At 42.4% G+C, this 18,019-nt stretch overlaps 1 protein-coding gene across 4 annotated transcripts in view; it reads right to left on the reverse strand.

Moving 5' to 3' along the window:
- Nucleotides 1-18,019, reverse strand: part of LOC103617763 (BMP/retinoic acid-inducible neural-specific protein 3) — a 209,491-nt gene that overhangs the window by 77,962 nt on the left and 113,510 nt on the right. For all 4 annotated transcript variants that reach the window (XM_017737451.1, XM_008636099.2, XM_017737450.1 and 1 more), the window contains 2 exons: nucleotides 16,857-17,047; nucleotides 7,634-7,824 (listed from right to left, as the gene is read on the reverse strand). In XM_017737451.1, coding sequence (XP_017592940.1) covers nucleotides 7,634-7,824; nucleotides 16,857-17,047 — 382 coding nt within the window. The remainder of the gene's footprint in view (nucleotides 1-7,633; nucleotides 7,825-16,856; nucleotides 17,048-18,019) is intronic.

Raw genomic sequence — 18,019 nt, forward strand, 5'->3', positions numbered from 1 at the left:
TGCCTAACTGCACTGTTCAATATGTTCACTGTGGAGCTCTCAATACTAAAACCCTTCTCCATCTTCTGGGTTTGTTTAGTTTCACTTTTTTAGAGAGAGGGAAAAAAAAAAAATAGAGTATGGAACATTTGAGGAACTGTAGTGTGAATTGTTTATAGGTTTTTGACAACTGTGATGGCAAGTGTTGTGTGAGTGCTGTTAAGGTTTCTCGTTTACATATGTATATTTATAGCCTGCTCAGGGTTTGGCAGTCTTCATCTCCCTGTCTGCTTTTTTACTCTTCTCTCTTGACTAAACTCATAACTAATAGAAGAGCCCTTCAATTTATTTTTCTCTATCACGTCATGTGTTCTCTCCTTTTCTGTTGTTGTTTTCTTGTGCTTTTGTTTGTTTTTTTTTTTCATTAAGTGAAGAATAGTTATCCAAAATATTTCCAAAATGCTTATCCAAGCATCTCTATTACGTGCCATTTTATTATGTTTAAAAGCATCTCACGCTGTGTTGCCAACGAGTTGTAACTCCTTGCAGTCATTACTCCTCTGTACTCCCTGCTGCAAAGATAACGAGAGTGTGGCTGGTATCGGGGGCTGCTAAGACACATCCCCTTGGGAGTGCCTGGTGCTGCAGCTGCTGTGATGGATCGTGGCAGTGATGCTGCTGAGTGGGCATTGAGAGTGATTAGTGAAATGTTACTGCTTCAACTTCCTGCTCTGGGTTTGGAATCACAGCATCACAGCCTGGTTTGGGTTGGAAGGGACCTTAAAGCCCATCCAGTGCCACCCCCTGCCATGGGCAGGGACACCTTCCACTAGCCCAGGGTGCTCCAAGCCCTGTCCAACCTGGCCTTGGACACTTGCAGGGATCCAGGGGCAGCCACAGCTTCTCTGGGCACCCTGTGCCAGGGCCTCCCCACCCTCACAGGGAGGAATTTTTTCCCAATATCCCATCTAACCCTGCCCTCCTTCAGCTTAAAGCCATTTCCACTTCTCCCATCACTACTTCTCCTTCTCAAAAGTTCCTCTCCAGCCTTCTTGAAAGCCCCCTTTAGATACTTTAGGATTTCCCTCCTGCTCTTTTCTCTCTCTCTGAAATACTGAGGGCCAGATTCTCACATGAATTGTGCTGTTTTACACCTGCTCAAGAACTGACCTGTACGTTACCTTTGGAGATTCAGCCCTGGAGATTCAGTTTAATTAAAGCTCAACTGTCCGATGAATTAAAGGGCTTTTTAATATCATCCCCTTAAATTCCTCAAAAAGATACGGAAATAGATCCCTAATATTTCACTTGGTATATTCTTAAAATTAGTGAACAGTCCACACACAGAAGTCATGAGATACCTTGCTGTACCTATGGTGAATTTAATCCAAAGATCTCCAACAATTTCCACAAAGAAGAAGCATGAAACCTCAGGTACTTCATTTTTATAGTGACACAAACACCAATCCCGTGCTGTGCAGTAGAAGATGGTACAGAGACTTCCTAGCTACCTTTGGGTGATGCCCAAAGTCTAACAGCAGGTCCCAGTCCTTCTGGCAAGATAAAATAATGACCCAGATTTAAATTTGAAGTTCCCACCTTGCCATATTAATAGCAAGCTGGGTTTGCAAAGCTCTTAATATTGAGTGAGATTTCTGAAGACACCTGCAGAAGTATTCAATTCTCACAGAAAATTCGGGGGAGAAAAACATTCCAGATCACAATTCCTACGTATTTCCTAACTTTTAACTCCCCCTTGGAGAAATGTCAAGCTTTGGTCTTGTATGAAGGCAGTCTGATCTCCCAAGGTAGGGGAGAACTTGGCATTTCATAATGGTCCTGAGCAATACCTGTCCTTGAGAATCTGTTCTGTGGCTTTTCCTCGACATGCTTGAGTCATGTCACCAAACCTACACCACAGGGAAACCCCAAATTTTTCATAAGGATCAATAATTTCTGGCTCTTAATTCTGTAGATTGTTCCAGTTAAATTTACATTTGTATTTCATTTCTTCAATGAAATAAATACAAACCTGCTATCACAGGACTTTCCAAAACAGTGCTTCTAGCTGTGATTTTACACTTTAAAGCTGTTGCTGGGCAAATTTTTTTCCCAGTCTTTGGTCCTTTACAAGGTTTCTCAGCAGTGCAGTCTTAAATTCTACCCACAAACTGAATGGATAAAGTGAGGGCAAGAAGGGTTCGAGATCTGGATTTCGAAAGCTTCCCAAAAGTTGGCTGTTTATACAAAACTGTGCAAACTGCTGAGATTTAGAATTTGTCAGAAATCTGACAAAAGCTCAGGGCTTTATGGTATTTCAGCATTTCTGCTTTTGATTATGGCAATTATTTGAATTCACAGAAAAACACATTCAAAAAGGAGGTATGAAAGGGAAAAAAAAATTGAACCAAGCAAGCTTTTTCAGACAAAACAAGGAAAACCAAAAAAAAAAAAGGTCTGTATTTCAGTCTGAGTCTTGAGTGAGAAACTAATTTCATTACACTTAAGTTTCCTCTCTAACAGCCCACCATGAGTCATTCACGGGTTAATTATAGATAATCAGATATAGTTACCATCACAATAGAGCCCTGTTCTTTGTAATCTAAACTTCTCAGATAAAACAAAATGCTTAAATCTCTCATAGCAAAGGAAAAAAAAAAGTGGTTTGGGGAAAGTAAAAGGCAAATTGCACAATAAAATTTAATTGGAATTACAGGGCACATTCTCAGGGATGTTTATTCTTTCTCACTCAGATGGAATAAATGGGCTGTAAATAGCTGTAAATAGCTGGTGGAAAATTTTTTGTTTGCATCTGTTCTTCTGTTGCCTCCTGTTCCTTTATTGCACTGTGGCTGTCCCAGAACTGTTTGGACTCTACAATAACACCTCTGCTGTATTCACCTGGCCCAGCTCCCACAAAAGGAGGTGTATTCTGGGATGGAAGGCAGTTTCCTCCAAGAGACAGCTACGGAGCAGCCTCACTTCATTAATGGCAATGCTGTAACTGACATAACTGCATTTATAATTTTGCAGAATGCAGTGAGACTGTTCGGTAATATTTAATTTACCATGCAGCCGAGGTGGTTTTTATGTGTTCTGCACCATTGTTTGGAGTTACTGCAGAAGTTTGTTAGGGACGGTGCTGGAATTACAGCTTGTGGCAAACTGGAGTCGTCTGAGAGGAGCACGGCACCGCCTTGGTGGGGGCTCAGAGCATCACTCATTAACGGGGCAAGGGGAAATCTGCTGCCTTTATCTGTATTCTGCTCCCACTGACGCCTTGAAGTGGGCTGTGGGCATCACCACGGCCAGGCAGGGTTTTGTTAGACCAGAGCAGAGCACACCCCATCATCCTAATAGGTTGTTAACAAGGAGAACCAAGAGCCATCCGTGCAGCTGAAGAGAGATTTTCCTAGGATAACACCTCCAAAATGAGCATGTCGAGGAAGCAACGTTGGACCTGTAATATTTCAAACACAACAGGCTGTCTGTTCATGTAAATGTGATGCAAATGAGACACAGCCCTCAGGCACCTGGTGAGGTTCCAGTGAGGCCCTGGAGGCTCCAAACTGTTGATTTAGCACATGAGCCTTAGCACTCGCTCTGAAATGCGCCTGTTAAATTCATATTGGAAGAATGTTCGTATCAGGGACTTTGAAATAAATTAAATATTGATACAAGCTACGGGCACTTCCCATGGACGTTTTGATTTCCAGTCAGAAAATGTTACCACAGAGTGATGTTACCTCTTTTAATGTGGAATAAACAGTGTATTGTCTGCATGATTAACACAGAGCCCCCATCAGCAGCAGCCTCAATGCAACTTTTAAGGATAATTATGTCTCAGGTAGTAGGAGGAACAAAAAATGACAAGAAAGGACACAGAATTAATGTAGGCATTTGTTTAGAAGATATATCGTGTGTTTATAAAAATTATCCTTTGGTTTTTTTTAGGAGAAAGTCTGCAATTTTTTTTTCATAGAGAAAAAAGAGGTGTGAGAGTGATGTAGTCTAACCTGTAAAAGAGATGCTTATCCCAATTTGGGGGAAAAAAGAATGAGCACATATTGGCTTTGTAGGGGGTTGTGTGATTTTGAAGGAAAGAAATGGTATTTGGAATTTCTCTTCACAAATAATATTTTAGAGGTGTCCCAGCCATCGAGATAACCATCCCTGAACACTTCAATCAGAAGACATGTGGTGTGCAAGCAGTTGTGCTATTCTTCTCTAACTCCTGCTGCAGCTTCAGATTGCCCATCATCACAGGAAATGTGACGAACAAGAAGTCAAATAGCAAAGCAAATTATTCCTGTTCATTTCGAAGTCCAGGAACTGGAGTGGCAGATTTCATTCATGCACTGGAGTGCTCTGATGTAACAGCAAGGGTCAGGGCTTTTGATTTGTGTTTTTTAAGTCTTTTCTGTTCCATACAATATTTCGGTTTGGTTGGTTTATTCAGATGTGCATTACCAACAGGGTAGTTGTGTTGATCCTAGTACAAGCATGAGCTATATGAAACATTTTTGATACTCTCAGTTTTCTCTTCCTAAAATATAAACAACTCTGTTAAAATGGTAGAGTCTAGAATACTGCATATGGAAATGCCATCCAAAATTAATAAAAAGCGATAGTATCAAACACTAACTAGGTCCTGAACATGATTTTTTTGATGTTGTTGCTAACCAGTCAACAATCAAAAAATGATTACATGTCACTGGGAAAACTTCTAATATTACTTCAGAATTTTAGGGATTTCTCAACCGGTGCCAATACCTTTATCTTGGATTTCTTTGATGCTGGTCAAAAGGGAGTTCTGCCAAGCTGCGAGACCTTTTCTTGGGCTCCTTTGGCAAATCTCTCGTGCAGAGAAAAGCTTTGAGCAAAGCTGCGGTGAGCAAGTCAGACACAGGAGGTGCTGGTGTGGGAAATGATACAACTTTTAAAATTTTTAACTGACTTTGGTCAGGGGGTTGTTCATCTTTGTCCAGGGGAAAGGAATTAAAGTTTCTTTTCAAAAGACTCTGTTCCCTGGACGAGGCCTGCTGAGCTTAGCACTTTCAGACCAGGAGTAGCACAGAAGATGTAAGATGTAAGAATTGTATAATTCTGGACCAATTTGAGCCAGTGGATTTCTATGAGTTTTTTCTGTATAAATACGTGAAAAAATCTAGTAAAGAACCATGTGTGATGGAATGATTTTCTCTGCACAACCCCGAGCAACGCATGGATGAAATTATTTCTGTTGCACATCCTGGCCAGAACATCCTGTCCAGAATAAAACAATGCCTTAATTCTCTAACATTAAAAGTTATGCTGGAGACTTTTTGTGTTTTTTCCCACAGTTTTGGTGACACTGGGACTTAAAAAGCTGCTCAGGAGTCTGTGGTGTAAAAAGCACTGGGGTCACTCCTCCCTACAGCCCCACAGGAGGGGAGGGTCTGACGGTCACCCTGGTCCCCATGTCCTTCAGGGTGTCACTTCTCCCAAATCAACCCTCACGTTGGGACACGGAGACCTGATTCAGCAGCTGTATGGAAAGGAGTCTATCTCGGATGTCAGTGTATATGTTTTAATGAATAATCTTCAAATGTGCTACTTACACCCTGGATCTAAAACTTTACCCGATGGCTTTCCAATTTAAAAACAGCAGTCTTTCAAAAACCTATGCTTATGGAACAAAAAAAAAAAAAAAGCCTTCCTTGGCTCTTTTTGTGCTCCTGCTTTTCAACAGAAACAGGTTTTTTGTTCAATTAAGTGTTCTGACAGTAGAAATTTGTCATGCAAATGTTCCAGGCCTCTCAATGGAAACGGTGGAAGAAGCCAGGGTTTCATTTATCAGCACTGGTGCATCTGATGTGAGAACCATTTCCTGGAGGCTCCTGCCACCAATTAACCAAATCAAATTTGCTGGTGGACTAACACTTGGTTTGCATCCACCTCAGCAGCGGGCTGGAGAGAAATCTTTCATTTGTAGTGTTTGTAGAAATCTTTGGACATGCAGAAGGTTCATTCTGTAAACTCTGGGTGAGCAGGGTTGAATTTTGCACTGTAACACAAATTTTCTTAAAAATATTTCAGCAACTAGAAGGGGCAGATTTCTTTCAGGCAGTGTTTTGTCTCTGCATTGCTATGTTCTGTCACTTGAGTTACCACTGGTTGCAGTCATCAATTATCTTCCCACAGAAGGAATTTTTGCATGTGGAAGGAGCCTGGTTTTAAAGGTTGTTGTATATCTGTGTGATAAACAGTCAGGTTGTGAAGGTAAGTCAGATCAGAGGGGTGGGTGACTCCATGGTCTGCAGCAAGAATCATGGAATTGATTGAGCCATCAAGGTTGAAAGGATCTCCAAGAACACCAGCCTTCAAACCATTCTGTCAACTAGCCCACATCTCATCCACTCACTTCTCGAACACCTCCAAGGATGAGGACTCCACCACTGCCCTGGAGAGCCCCTTCCAGTGCCTCACCACTCTTTAGGTGAAGAAAGTTTTCCTAAAATCCCTTGTGAACCTACCCTGGCACAACCTGAGCTGTCTATCACCAGCTGCCTGGGAGAAGAATCCAATCCCACCTCGCCAGAACCTCCCAATCCAGTCCTTCCTCCAAGACCAGGTGATGAGATGGGCAGCATCAACCAAACCCTGGTGCTGCCTGAAGAGCCAAACACCATCTGGCACCAGCAGGTGACCAGCCCTGAGCTGGGCTGAGCTGCCACGCCACCATTCCAGGATGGATGGGACTGTGGGAATGTCCTCCACAGACCAGCAGCCAAACTCGTGCTGTGGAGCTGCAAATTCTGGTTGGATCCTTCTCCCAATAAAGGCACTTTCAAGGACGTAAATTTATATTTATTTGAGTAACAGCTAAGGCAGGTGGGAATTGCATCTGGTTTCAGGAGTCTTTAGTGAAGATCTTGGTTGCCAGTGGAAAGATCCAATCAGCAGAAAGGATCCTAAATCACATCTTGCATTAAGAACTTCATAATTACTGCACATTCAACTGCAAGTTACGATTTTATTTGCCCTTCAGTGCTGGAAATGAACTGAGAGAGGATATTTCAAATGAGTAACATAAGACTAGAGATCTCCTCAGGAGGACAGCAGTTGCTTTATGTCCTACCTGGGGCACTGATCTTGGCCAAGCATCCATCAGTGCTAGGAGTGACCTGCAGCAGTCAGCACAGAGGGTGCTTTGACTGACAAACCGTGCTAAAGCTAGTTCTTAACAGAAAATAATGCATCTCCATAAAACTGCAGAGGCAAGAGTTCCAAACTGTTCCAAAATCCATTAAAAAAAAAAAAAAGAAGAAGAAAAAGAAGAAGAAAAAGAAAGAAGTGTGAGAAATATAAATCCGTTTATAAATGGAGTTACTGATCACGCATGTACATGAGGTTGTCTCAATGACCAAACACTTCTATAAACACTTCTGTATCAGTCAAATTATGTATCATTCTTCACTAATACCTCTAGTACATCTATAGGCCCTCTCCCACTCTAGCATCTTCATTATAAATTGAATGCTTTGACTCGGGTGAAAAAAGAGAATAAAACCGATTATTTTGCCAACAATTACTGATCAAACCACATTTCCCCTGAGGAGCAGCTGGTGAGGCTGGCACCTCCCCTGGAGGTGTGTCCCGGAGCTCTGCCTACCTTGATGGCGGTAGAGGCGATCTGGATGTGGTGCAGCCGCCGCAGGGTGCTGTCCCTGTCGATGAAGTAGGAGGCTGCCAGCTGGTGCAGGGTCTCCAGCGTCACCGCGGAGCTGTTGGTGCTGGGGTCGCTTCCTTCCGACCTCTTGCTCAGCTTCCGTTTGTCCACAAAAATTGTGAGTGACTCCTCTCCTGAGCAGGGAGACAGAAGCCCAGCAGGAGTCAGCAATGTCCAGCAGCACAGAGAGATTTTGTAGACATTCAACTTGAAGCACATACAAAATAATATGTTTATTTCCAAGGTCACTTAGTACATTCCCTCTGTAGTGTTTAAGGTTAGCACGAAAGGAAATGAAACCAGTGTAATACTTGAGATGTTCGTTTGTTTCCTTCTCTTACAACACCTATCACAGCTGATTTCAGAAGAAAGGTACCTAGTTCCACCTTGTTATGAGCAACCATGTGCTTTCCAATCAATTCAGCAGTGCCTGGAATCTGATAGAGCCGTTGCCATAAACCAAATTCCTGCAACTGAAAAGTGTGGGGGTTTCAGAAAGTTGGTGTTTTTCCAAAAGAAAATAGAAGCTCTGGCATCTTACATTGTGGATTTCTCACTTCCTTATAGAGACGTGGATAAATACTGTTGGATCCAGAAATTTTCGTTTCCATAAGATTATTGAAAACCAAGAACCTGACTTGCTTAACTGAGTGAGTTCTTAAGACCATTTCCAGAACAGACTTACAGATACTGTAAATTTTCCATGTTTATTCTCTAGTTCATGGATATATTTTTCTGTGTTTCAGGCTAAGCAAGAATTCATTCATTTGATGAAGTGTATAGGAAAAACCCTTTACATCACAAAACAAATTGGAAAAGTAATTTCTGGACCCAGTACTTTCTTTTGTGAAATTTATGTCCAAAATAACTACAAAAGCACTTACTCTCTGAGCCGATGTTTGGTAACCTGCACTCTTCAGCATTTAGCTCATCAGTGGATTACTAATGTCACTATACCTGGATTTTAGGTGCTGAACAACTCCACTGAGTGCCTTTTCCTAGTCGCTGGAGAAGAAGTTACCCTGCTAAAGGTCTGACTTGCCACTTGTGCTACTTTCACTGCTCACCCATCTGCTGCAGTGGCACAGTGCCCATGCAGGGGATGGGATGCCAACTTCAGAAGGGTTTACGTGCCAAAAAGTAATAGCTGCAGAAGGATAAAACCAAGGATGGAAACATGACATCATCTTTAAAGGGAGCTAATTTTGGTGGTGAGCAATGCTAGGCGAGGAACGTGTGCCTCCGTGCAGGGGATCACATCTGTGGGCAAATTTTGACATGAGTACTCTTTTTTCCCCAATGTACATTATGTGTTTCCCAATCTCTCAGAAATTCAGAGGGCAGTCAAGCCCCTCAGACCTTACAGAGGCAAAACTGGCATTACACAGGAGCTTTATTACCTAATTAGACCTGCAGGGCTTGTCCAGTACGTTCCTTTTGTCCTGGAAGGGACAGGTGGCTGCTCCAGCTGGAGTTTAACTCAATTTCCACCACTACATTCACACTTCTCCTCCTACAGTTTCCTAACGGGTCATTATTTTGTGCATGAAGTCATCAGTGCAGCTATTAATTGCCTGAAGCTCCAAAGAACCGGGAATTAACGCAGCCTCTGTAAGTACCAGGATTTCCCCACCCATTTATTTCATCTTGCTGCTGTAATAAGCAGACAGAGGTTCACAACTGCCGTGAGGAGGGAACTGGGAAAGCACAGCAAGCTCTAGTGGCCTGTCCTCTGAGAGAAATCTGCCATCAGAAGCCGCTCTATGAGGAGGGAACTGGGAAAGCACAATAAGCTCTAGTGGCCTGTCCTCTGAGAGAAATCTGCCATCAGAAGCCGCTCTAGGTTCCAGCTTTGCTGGAATTCAACCGTGCCCGTGCAATAAAACCTGACTTGTCACAACCTGCCATGTGACTCCAGCCAGGATGAAAGAGGTTTCCGGGATGAAAAGCAATGGAGTGGGCTGAGGTTTGTGCCAGGGGCTGTGGGCTTTGTGCAGCTGTTTGCGGAGCTGCAAAGACATGGTTTAGAACAGATATTAGGAAGAAATTCCTCCCTGTGAGGAGCCACAGGGTGCCCAGAGAAGCTCTGGCTGCCCCTGGGCCCCTGGAAGTGTCCAAGGCCAGGTTGGATGGGGCTTGGAGCAACCCAGCCCAAGGATTGGCCTTCCATCCCAGATCATTCCACAGTTCTGTGATATCAGAGAAGACAACATCAGAAGTCAGAGGGTGAATATTGTGCCAGTGACCAGTCCAGGCTGCACAAACTAGGTGCAAAATTTCTCTAGGGGCTTTCTCTCCATGCTTTCCCCTTTTCCAGACATCTCAGCTAGTTTATTTAGATTAAAGTGGCTTTTGCAAGGTCAACCACCTTTTCACTGAAAAGATAATGAATTGTAAGGGCAAAGAAAACAAGGACTTAAAGCTGCAGAAAATCTCTGGAAAAGATTTTTTAAAAAATTTTTTTGAAGTTGTTTGTGTTCCATTATCACGGAATCATAAATTCATAGAGTGGTTTGGGTTGGAAGGGACCTTAAAGATCATCCAGTTCTATCCATGCCATGGGCAGGGACACCTTCCACTAGCCCAGGGTGCTCCAAGCCCCATCCAGCCTGGCCTTGGACACTGCCAGGGATCCAGGGGCAGCCACAGCTTCTCTGGGCACCCTGTGCCAGGGCCTGCCCACCCTCACAGGGAGCTGAGGGTGATGTTGAGATCTTCCTGACCTCTGATCTATGTTTCTTCTCTTTTAATTCAAAACTCTTCTTCCTCATCCTATCACTATCTGCCCATGTAAAAAGTCACTCTTCCTCTTTTTTATAAGTCCCCTTAAGTTCTGGAATTTCCAGGTCTCCCTGGAGCCTTCTCTTCTCCAGGCTGAACAACCCCAGCTCTCCCAGCCTGTCTCCGTAGGATACCTTCTCCAGCCCGTGGAGCACCCACGGCACCTTGTTCTCATGTAAACACTTTTGATTGATCTGTATCAGTCATTAGTAGAGATGGTGGGGCTCCTTCTACTTCCACAGAATTCTGCTAAGTTTTATTATTAAAACAGAGTTTGTTGAATTTTTTTCACATTAAAAAAAAAAAAAAAAAATCTCAGGCATTTTCCCATTCCCTGCTCTCCAGGAGCAGACAGCAGAACTGCAATAAAACCTCCCATTTCAAAAACAAACAAACAAAGAAACCAACCTTGAAAAAGGACAGGGTTGCTCGTTGTGCTGTTTTACTTTGATGAGAACATCTCAGGAAAAGAACCTTGCACTGAGATTTTCATCTGTCAGAGCTGACTGAGCTCTTGCTGGACAAAGTGGATTCCCACATACTGGGGCTTAGGCACCCGTCTCCCTGCTGGACTTTGGCACCCAGAACTCCAGGGTTTGGGAAGTAACACCGCCGACCCTGATTTGGGGAAGACAACCTGAGTTTTAAGTTCATCTGGAGGAAATAAAACCCATGCCAGAAGAGACTCTTTTGTCACACTGAAAATACGGGCGAATCTTGTTTTTCACTGGTTGCTGTCTACCACCATAAAACAGGCTAAGAAGACATCCAGGCATCAGCTGAAAGCAAGTGTGATTTAGAAAACTATTCAAGGTTATGAATTTTAAGAACTGAAAAGAAGTAATGACAGAGAACACTTAGGAAACATGATTATTCAGCACTGAGTCCTCCCAGCTGTGCTTTTCACAAGCTCTGAAAGCAGCATTTGCTCTCTTTCCCCAAAACTCAAGAGACAGTCAGCTTCACCTACTCAGGTTTAAAGGAAATAGCATGAAAACACTCAGTTCTGCTCACAAAACAATGTCTCGTAGCCCAATGGGTGCCTCAAGAAACCAGCAGAGTCACTCCAGGGATGTTTTATTGCCATGTGGAGGCTGTCACTGACAGAGTCACTGCAGGGGCAGGGGACTGACCTTCACACCATTCACACCCTTCACTGACCTTGGCACAATGTCCCCACCAGCCCTGGAATATGCAAGTTTATAACTTAACCTCAATTTTTAATTCTTCCTAGGTTTATAGGAACATATTGTTCATGATTTATAAGTTAAACTAGCTCCCGAGTTAAGAAACACATGCTGTTTTTTTAAAAAAAATATGAAATAAAATAGGTATATAGAAATTTACCCAGACATACAACCCTGTCTGTGGCCATTTAGATGTAACTAGACTCCTAAGTAACAGTTTGTAAGTGGCATTTAGAAATTAGAAATTAATTTTCTAATTTCTAATTAGAATTTAATTTTTGTGTTCATCTTAAGAACATATTCAGGAACTATTTAAATTAAAAATTAACATCTCCATCAACATGGTGGGATTGGAATAATGCTGTGACAACTGTAACTGAATATAACCATCTATTGAAGGAGCAAATATATTTTGTTATACATAACAATACATATTCATATGATTTAAATAGTTAGTGCTATTTTCTGCCTCAGTTATTGGGGGATTGTTTGCCTGTACCCACATCTTTGGAATAACGAAGGGATTATAGGCCTTGGTGTTACATATTTTCATCTGTAGACTGGGAAGTGCTAGGAAAAGGCAGTGGTCCAAGCAGTTCCCATCACTTCACGTCAGAAAGAGAGGAAACAGGAGTAAAAGGACAGCACTCAAAGGCAGCTATAGCTGAGCATAACCCACAGACACCTACTCAGAGCTCTCTCTTCATACACATAAATGTATCTTTTACAGGCCTGAAGGTCTTTGGCCTGTGAACTCCTCAAAGGTTATTGATTAAATAGAATACCTCAGCCACCACCTAAATAACTGCACCTAAATAAATCCACCAGCTACTACTGGCTAGTGGAAAATCTATTCCTGTCTGGATCACCAAAGGTACCATTAGGGTTTTATCAGGTCATTTTCCCAAACTTAAGCAGATGCTGATGGAAATGCACAGGCTCAAAAACGATATAAATTAATGTCAGGCCAGATGTGGTATCATTTCCATGGTTCAAGTGAATAACAGTGTGTGTTAATTCTATACACACCATCTGTTTAAGGACTTAATTTTTTTCTTCATTAAGTAGACAGGAGAGGAAAGAAAGTTAATACATTTAGTGGGTTTTTTCCCTCCCCTTAGCTTCCATAATCTTAAATGCTGGGGAATTTACATACCCGGAGGGGGGGGTGGGGTGCATGTGACTGATGCAAACTTTTCAAGTTTCTTTCTCTCATCAGTCATTTGAGACTGTCCTCTCCTCCTCCTTATTTGCCAGTAGTTTGTATCTTACCTTGAGAGAGTGTTACAGAAAGGAAAGGTCGTACCAGCAGTTAGTGTAAGCGCTAATAAATCCTCCAGAATTAATCGAGATTTGCTGTTTTACACCACCCGACAATTTCCCCCCATCCCTGCAGGCAGAATGATGCGCAGCTCCAGGGGAATGTTAATGAGGGACAGCAAAGCTGGCACTCGTGGAACAGTCGAGGTGTAACCATCACACTCGCAGGGCTGTAACCAGCGGAGAGAGGCTGGGGTCAAGCTGGTCTGCTCACACCTGCTAAGACTGCCTGTTTTAAAGACAAAACTACTGTGGATACTAAAAAGTTAGAAGCAGAGGAATTTTCCAGCTTCTGCAGCATCCTGTGAAGTTTCCCTTTCTCATGCAAGCTAGCTGAGAAACAGTTGGAGGTTTTCGTAAGCCAAGACTTTATCTCACAGCTGCAAACTTATTCTCAAGTATTGTCATGGTACATTGAAGAAACTATTTTGAATGGCTGTTGTAGAGCCTCCACCAATCACTCAAGGAGGTGGTTGATCAAGGGACCCATAATATCATGCTACTCTTGCGAACCAAGTTATATAAACGGATTTATAATTAATTAAATGGGGCCATTTTATTCCTGAACTTGGATTTGTGTCGTTTTCTCGCCGTTCTCGGTACAACAGCGACATCCTACCTCTTTTCCTTCCGATTCACAGAGCCTTCAACAACATCAAGGGCAACTTCCTGACCCAGAGAGCTGAATGGATTGGTGGTTTGTTAATGAACACCTTGAGCAGTAAAAATAAATCTACCTGGATCATCTCGGATGACCACGTAGCCAGTTGCCTAACGGGGTTCTCCTCCCATGAGAAGCTTTAGCATTGTCCTGCAAATTGGTTTACTCAGAGCAGTTACCCTGTTTCCAGCTGCAAGGAGGACTTGCTTGGAAAGGCCACTATCTCCGTCTCGAAAAGCACCCAAATCAGCCTCACTTCACCCAAATGCCTGGAACAAGAGCCTATCATCTCATTGCGGTGTGCTAATTACCCTCCTCACCAACTCCGTTGCTTTGCTAAATGGCCTTTTCTGTAGGACCAGCATTAAAGTGAACGTCTTTAAGGCGGGAGTGATTGGGGTTTGTGCCCTTGCACTTATCCCACAGTGGTACCCCAGGCTTCCCAGCACCCTCCGGCTCTGAAGCTCACTGCTGCGCGCTGTTTTTTGCAAGCCACTGAAGTGGAGTTCCAGCAAACCGGACCATCGCTGCATGACACTGCATGCAGGCAAAAGAGAAAAGCATAAATGCGAAACAAAAGGAGGCAAAGTAACACTGGCTGCTCGATCTGCTGGGTCACACGGGCTCCTTCAATCATGCAGCTTGGAGCTGCTCATTATGGACTTTGGGCTTGTGTCACAAGGAGATAAAATTTCCATAAGAAATAAAAGCAGTGAGAAATGTCACTTTCCACATTATCTTGTGGCAGCAAGAAATATAGAACTTTTTTTCCCTGGGTTCTCATTTCTGAATGCCCTTGAGGAGTGTATTTCTGTGTTTGTGAATAAAGACTGGGGAATGTATCACAAACAACCATGTGCAAGAGTTCCCTTTATGCTCAAAAAGGGATCTTTATGGAAACCAAATGGTCACAGAGGCACACAAATCTTATCACAGCATCGTTCATTTGCCAAGTTTTCCTTTCTGTCCATGAATACAGATGATTGGGGATTCATTAAATAAAAGTACTGTGCACACTCCGTTTGGTCTTGTGTTTTTAACGAGCTGCATAAGTGACAAGCTTTCACAATAAAACAACTTGTAATTAAAGGGAAAGTACTCATAGATTATTAAAATAATTAAAAAAAAATCTAATTACATGTTAATAAAGTGTGGACAAGCATCTGTGGGAATCCCCATTCAATCCAGCCCGAAAATGAGAACTAACACATCCAGGAAAGTATGGGTTTATTAGCTACCTCATCAAAGCTTTCTTAGAAATTACTAATTCCCTGTAATTATTGTAATTGAAGCAATTTTCCAAAGTAGTCAGCACCCATCCAGTGATAATGGAAGGCAGCAGGTGTGCCTTAAATCACGCCTAAAAATTGAGATTAGGGACCTAAATCAAACCCCAAGTTAATATAAAAACTCCCTTTGACTTTGTTAAGCAGTGACAGAGCCCAGAAGTCAACACTGTCTCCCTCTGAGTGGAAATTTGGGCAAGGCTGTGGCAGCTACTTCATTTTAGAGCCTTTGAGAGGTGAGAAAAATATACCTTGCCTCAGCTTCCCTGCAGCAAATCCTGAGGCTTTGGGGAGAATATTGAATGTCTAAGCTAGGATTTTCAAATGTCTTCATGGGAAATGCCATCAAGTTCTAGTTTTCCTCAGGTCCAGACTTGCTGAAAGGTGTCAGCTCCGTGGCTCTTTTGTGATCAGTGTGATAGTGCTGCTTGGAATGTGAAGATCAGCTGTGGCCATGTTCTCCTAGAGCTGTTAGATCCAATTTCACCTCGACAATGGGTTTCATCACATGGCTGAGGAGGTGCTGCTACTTACATTAGCTAAAAATTAGCATTATAATATATAATATAATAATTATATTAGTTAATAATTAGGTAGCAATGCTGCAAAATAATTTTTACCATTGGATAATCCTTGCAGTAGGATACACGCTGCAGCCAGAGCTTTAATTATTAAGCTTTATATTTTAAGAAACATTTTCTTTCTCTTCAGCATTTGGTTTTTCTATTCAAATGTGCCAAGTGTTCTGCACTCAAGAAATCAGACATGTATAAATAGTGTATATTTGCATGCAAAAATGTTCAAAGTGATTAAAAGAAATTCAGGGGGTTTTGTGACAAATTGCTGGTCCACACACGTAAATCGTTCTTAAAATTCTAATAGTAATGACGTAGAAGTACTAGTTCCCAAAATAATGATAGAAATTAGCTCTTTATTTCTTAAAATAACTTCAGCAAGATAGAAATTCCTCTTGTTTCTAGGATGGTCTCCTTCAAAAGGAAGCCTCTGTGAGCCATTTGGGTTGTTACAGGCCTCAGCTATTAGCCAAGAGAGACTAGGAAGGCTCTCATTTCCTTTACAAATGGTTAGGATTCAGTTATGAAATGTATTAAAGAGAACCATTCCTCAGGTGAATAAAGGATTTCGACAGGCCTGTCCTGCTGGAAGGACACTCAATCACCAGAATTATCTTTAATATTATCACCCACAATGGGATAGAGCTGCATTTCTAAAATGTCAGTTCATTTTGTAATGCCTGGATGGGTAATCACAGGTACTAATTATCTTTCATTCAGAACAATTTATGCTCTCCTTTGAACATTAGGCCTCTTCACTGGATTTCTTCAATCCATCTGGTGACTGGATCCCAATTATCCATGGGGCTACCCTTTCCAGATTAGTCTGTGGGGACTGAAAGATGCAGATTCCATTAAGTTAATGGGAATTACATGGCAAAGCCCCATCATCCCATTTTGAAAATGCAGTCCCACTGGTTAAGTGAAGACTAATTCTAAAAAGGGCAGAGTGACAATATGGGGGTTTTCCAACGGACAAAGCATTTTAAAAGTCTCATGAATTAAGAGATTTGTTGGAAATACTTGCTACTGGTTTTCTGGCTCTGTTTCTGCGGGACTGCAACGGACCCAGGTACTTCTGCAACCTGGTATTATGTAAATCGTTACAGAAAATAAATGTCACTATCCTTAATGACCTCAGTGCAGAGAAAGATCCTTGGGGATCTCTTTGTGGGCATAAAAAATGTATACAGAGCACCAACAAAGAGAAGAAGGAGTCACAAGACTTGTGGACAAAACCTGATCCACAGAAAAAGTTGCCCATCTCAGCGGTTTGGAGGAGGATCAGCTCTACAAAGAAACAGTTGTGACCAGCACTTTTAGCTCATCCCCAATATTTCCAAGAATCCACCCTACCTCCCAGGGTAGCTGAGAGCAGGAAATGTGTCCCATATTTCTTGATCAGGTTTTCTGTGATCTGTTGAAGGGTCGGGCGCCGTCCCAGCAGTCTTATGTTACGGAAGAATTCCGGGGCGAGCGGCAGTGGGGAGCCGAGGAAATTTCTTCTTTCCACAGCGAGATTGTTTACTTTCCAGCGGCCAAACTCTCTGCAAAAACAAAGCAGTTCTCATTCAGAAATGTGTCATTCAGACAAATGTCCTTCATTTGCAAACGACTCTGCTCTGCTGAGTAGCTGGGGGCGACTGGCTGGGAATTACAAGAGGCCTTGACAGTGATACTCTGTCATGTGTTATAGACAGGGCAAGCAACGAGGGTTATTTATTAGGAGTGCAGACAGTGCTCCATAATAAAATAATTGTTGGGGAAGAAATAAATAAAAACTAAGCCACTTAGCTTGCTGCTGCTTCTGTTGGTTTCTTGTGGCCTCTGACGTGAATATTGCATGAAAACATCCAGATTTGGTAGAAACCAAAACGAAGGCAACGATTTCCCCAAATCTGGACCAGAGGCAACAAGTATTTTTGTTAGAACGAGGTGAATTTTAAAATTGTAACAAGAAAGAGTCCATGTTCTTTGCCTTTTGATGTTAAGTCACTTAGGTACAGAACTGGATAAATTGAATAACTTGGAGAAACACTGTCACACCACATTTGACCTTACAGTGATAATTCCAGTTTTCTATACTTTTGGCCTCCGTTTTGAGGAAATACACAGCCAGAAAGACTGATTCCTAAAAAGTGATGACTTTTCAATTGTAGGAGGGATATAAGTTGAATTCAAAGGCTTGTCCCCTTCCCCTCCCCAAAATAAATCGATGACAGCAGGGAAAACAAACAAGCTCATTGCACAGCAATAAACACATCTTTTATTCATTCGCTTGCCAATTAAGATACCAGATAGAGCTATTAGAAGGACTCATTGTCCTCAAAATCTAGACAAGCCAGACAGCCTTGGCAGTAGAGTGGCTTTTCCCAGATACAGCAATAGCTGTTTTGGTTACAGACTCCGGGAATTAAGTGCAAGCAACCTGAGGACTCTGCTTCAGCACCACTTAGTTGAGTCTTTTGTGCAGCCACATCAGTCAGGATTCCTCTTAGACAAGGCTGTAGGAAAGCAAA

Source organism: Corvus brachyrhynchos, unplaced genomic scaffold (assembly GCF_000691975.1).
Source record: "Corvus brachyrhynchos isolate BGI_N302 unplaced genomic scaffold, ASM69197v1 scaffold466, whole genome shotgun sequence".
In the NCBI taxonomy this organism is placed as follows: domain Eukaryota; kingdom Metazoa; phylum Chordata; class Aves; order Passeriformes; family Corvidae; genus Corvus; species Corvus brachyrhynchos.